Source organism: Myotis davidii, unplaced genomic scaffold (assembly GCF_000327345.1).
Source record: "Myotis davidii unplaced genomic scaffold, ASM32734v1 scaffold221, whole genome shotgun sequence".
In the NCBI taxonomy this organism is placed as follows: domain Eukaryota; kingdom Metazoa; phylum Chordata; class Mammalia; order Chiroptera; family Vespertilionidae; genus Myotis; species Myotis davidii.
The window spans coordinates 2,692,736-2,695,180 of NW_006293349.1; the positions used below are offsets into that span (position 1 = coordinate 2,692,736).

Sequence of the window (2,445 nt, forward strand, 5' to 3'; positions counted from 1 at the left end):
GCTATTATAGTAAGGACACATCAGACCACTGCTCTCTGAACAAATACAAGTTCCGTTCATTCCTCTGTGACACAGCCCTGCTCAGGAATCCCTTCTTTTAGGAACTCCCTGTAAGTGTGTCCACTGGAATGCGCCCCTTACTGAGGTTCCCCCCTCCCTCTGACCAGGAGACTCAGCCCACATCCCTCCGAGACCCTAGGGGGATTCCTAGCTCCACTATTGCAAATCGCCCGAGCTTCGGGGATTTGGTCCATTGCAAGGGCGTTCCCGTGTGATTGCATCTCTCTACTGGACTGGGAAATGAGCCAGATGTGCGAGAGCTCAAGAGTTTCCTCATCCTGCTGATCGAGGCTGTCATCACACCCACTTGCGAGTCATTGCCGAGCGCATCTGGGCCCTGCTGGCTGGGCCCTTCCCCTGGGTAGGGTCCCGCACGGGGGCCGTGGGAGAGGGCGCAGGGCAGTGCGCACCAGGGCAGGCTGACACGCTACGTACATCTGTGCTCACGACTAAACCCTGCCTGTGTCCGCGCTGACTTTCCAGGATGCAGGGGGAGGAGGGGAGAGCAGGCAGCTGGGAACTGGTTTATATTGAAACTAAAGAACCCTCAGAGCTCTGTAAATTCTCTTGGAAAAAAAAAAAAACAGCATTCATTGTTTTTAAAAAATCTAGTATTGAGCCTCATCCATTTTCAGAAAGTCAGTTGGCAGGGAACTCAGGATTGCTGGATGTGCTGAGCAGAAGAACATTTGGAAATGATACAAATCTACTAAGTGGGAGGCCACATCAGCTTAGGGACGTTGCACAAGGAGAAGTCTAAGGGCAGGGAGGCTGGAGGACTCATTTGCTTATCACCCCTATTTGTCCCCACTGCCCATGTAGCACCTCGAGGGGGAGGGGGAGGGCCTATGGGAACAACGTGCATTCGGACAGCAAGGAGGGTCAGAGTGCGCCAAGCGGGCAGATCCCACACCCTGCCGGGGCGGCCAGGGCCCTGTGCCGGAGGGAGCCCGGGCAGAGGAGGGCAGCTGTGCTGGGAGAGCTGCGACCAGTGCATCTTCTCATAAGGTTTCAGGGCCCAGAGGCCAGTCCAGAATTTCAGCCAACGTTAGGGTTTGCGGAGCAGCCAACAGGCCGCCTGTGCACCAGGCGTGTCCCTGGCACAGGAAGAACCACCAGGCGTGTCCCTGGCACAGGAAGAATGTCAGGAAGTTCTCTCTCCAGCTGTGGGTTCCAGCGTGGGAACAACACAGAGCGGAAACGTCAGGGAGATAAACGAGGACCCGTGGGGTGGAGACGCTGTGATCTGTGCTCATCTGAGGCCGTCCTTGCCGGCGTTAGGCCCCCAGCTCTGGGAGGGTGGGAGTGAGCTCGCCATCATCGGGCGGAATGCCCGCTCCGCGGGGACCTGGGTCACATGGGCAGTGAGAGGCAAGCTCACGTGCGTGCTCTGTGTCGCTAAGAACAGACTTACCGGAGACCCTGAGAAGCCCACCTCACCAGGACTCCCGTTTCTCCCAGGTTCTCCCTTTAGGGAAAGCAGAGAAGCAAAGCAGGTTAGAATGTTCTCCTGGGAGACGAGGTGACAGAGCGACTGCAGATGAAACGTCTCCCTCAGAAAGACTGTGCCCAATGCCCCCCACATGCACCCCGAGCGCTACGTCCGACGGGATCCGCTCTAGCGTCAGCTGTGAGGTTCCACTAATTTACCCAGAAGCAGCAATGACACCGGAGATGCTGGGCCGCCTCAGCCGGGCATGTCATCAGCACCAAAGTTCACCACGTGCGGAGACACACGTGTGGCACTGAATTCAATGTTTCTTAAAACACTCCTTGCCATTTCTTTTCTTGTTATAAAAAATATTAAGAATGGCCAGAGATGTGTTCCTTATGGCCAAATTCAGTGTAATCTGCTTAACCAAGTCACATGACACATCACGGTAAAATACTTACTTTGTTTAGTGTCCCTTGGTCTATCCATAGTTTTATCCTCAACTTCGGTACAAAGAATCCAGAAAAGCAGAGCTGTCATTGCATCCTGCTCTTTGATCAGCTTTTAATGTTAAAATCTGAAGTTGAGCCTTAACTTTAATTAAAGATCCGACTGAAGAAATAATTTTTTCAGCATCAGAGAGCAATGCTGACCCTGCCCTCCTAATGCGTATAAAATCCGCTCAATGACGACCTAATAATAACGGCTTCGCCATCAGCGCATAACCTGTCCCTGCAGATCACTGCAGAGTCCATGGGAACCCTAATGGAAACCCTGGAGAATGCAGGGCAGGGACAGCACCTCACAACACCACAGGGAGAGCACTTAGTTTTGTGAATCCTCTCTGAGCTCTCACTGACTGACACGAATGGAGGCTGATAGTGGGGAATGGAGTGGGAATGGACAAGCGACATTCATGTGACACTGCCACCCCTCAGCCCCCTCCGCCCCCG

General features: G+C 53.8%; 1 protein-coding gene across 1 annotated transcript in view; it reads right to left on the reverse strand.

Moving 5' to 3' along the window:
• Positions 1-2,445, reverse strand: part of COL5A2 (collagen type V alpha 2) — a 78,706-nt gene that overhangs the window by 54,409 nt on the left and 21,852 nt on the right. The window contains exon 11 of the mRNA XM_015566084.1: positions 1,475-1,528. Within this exon, the coding sequence (XP_015421570.1) occupies positions 1,475-1,528 (54 nt within the window). The remainder of the gene's footprint in view (positions 1-1,474; positions 1,529-2,445) is intronic.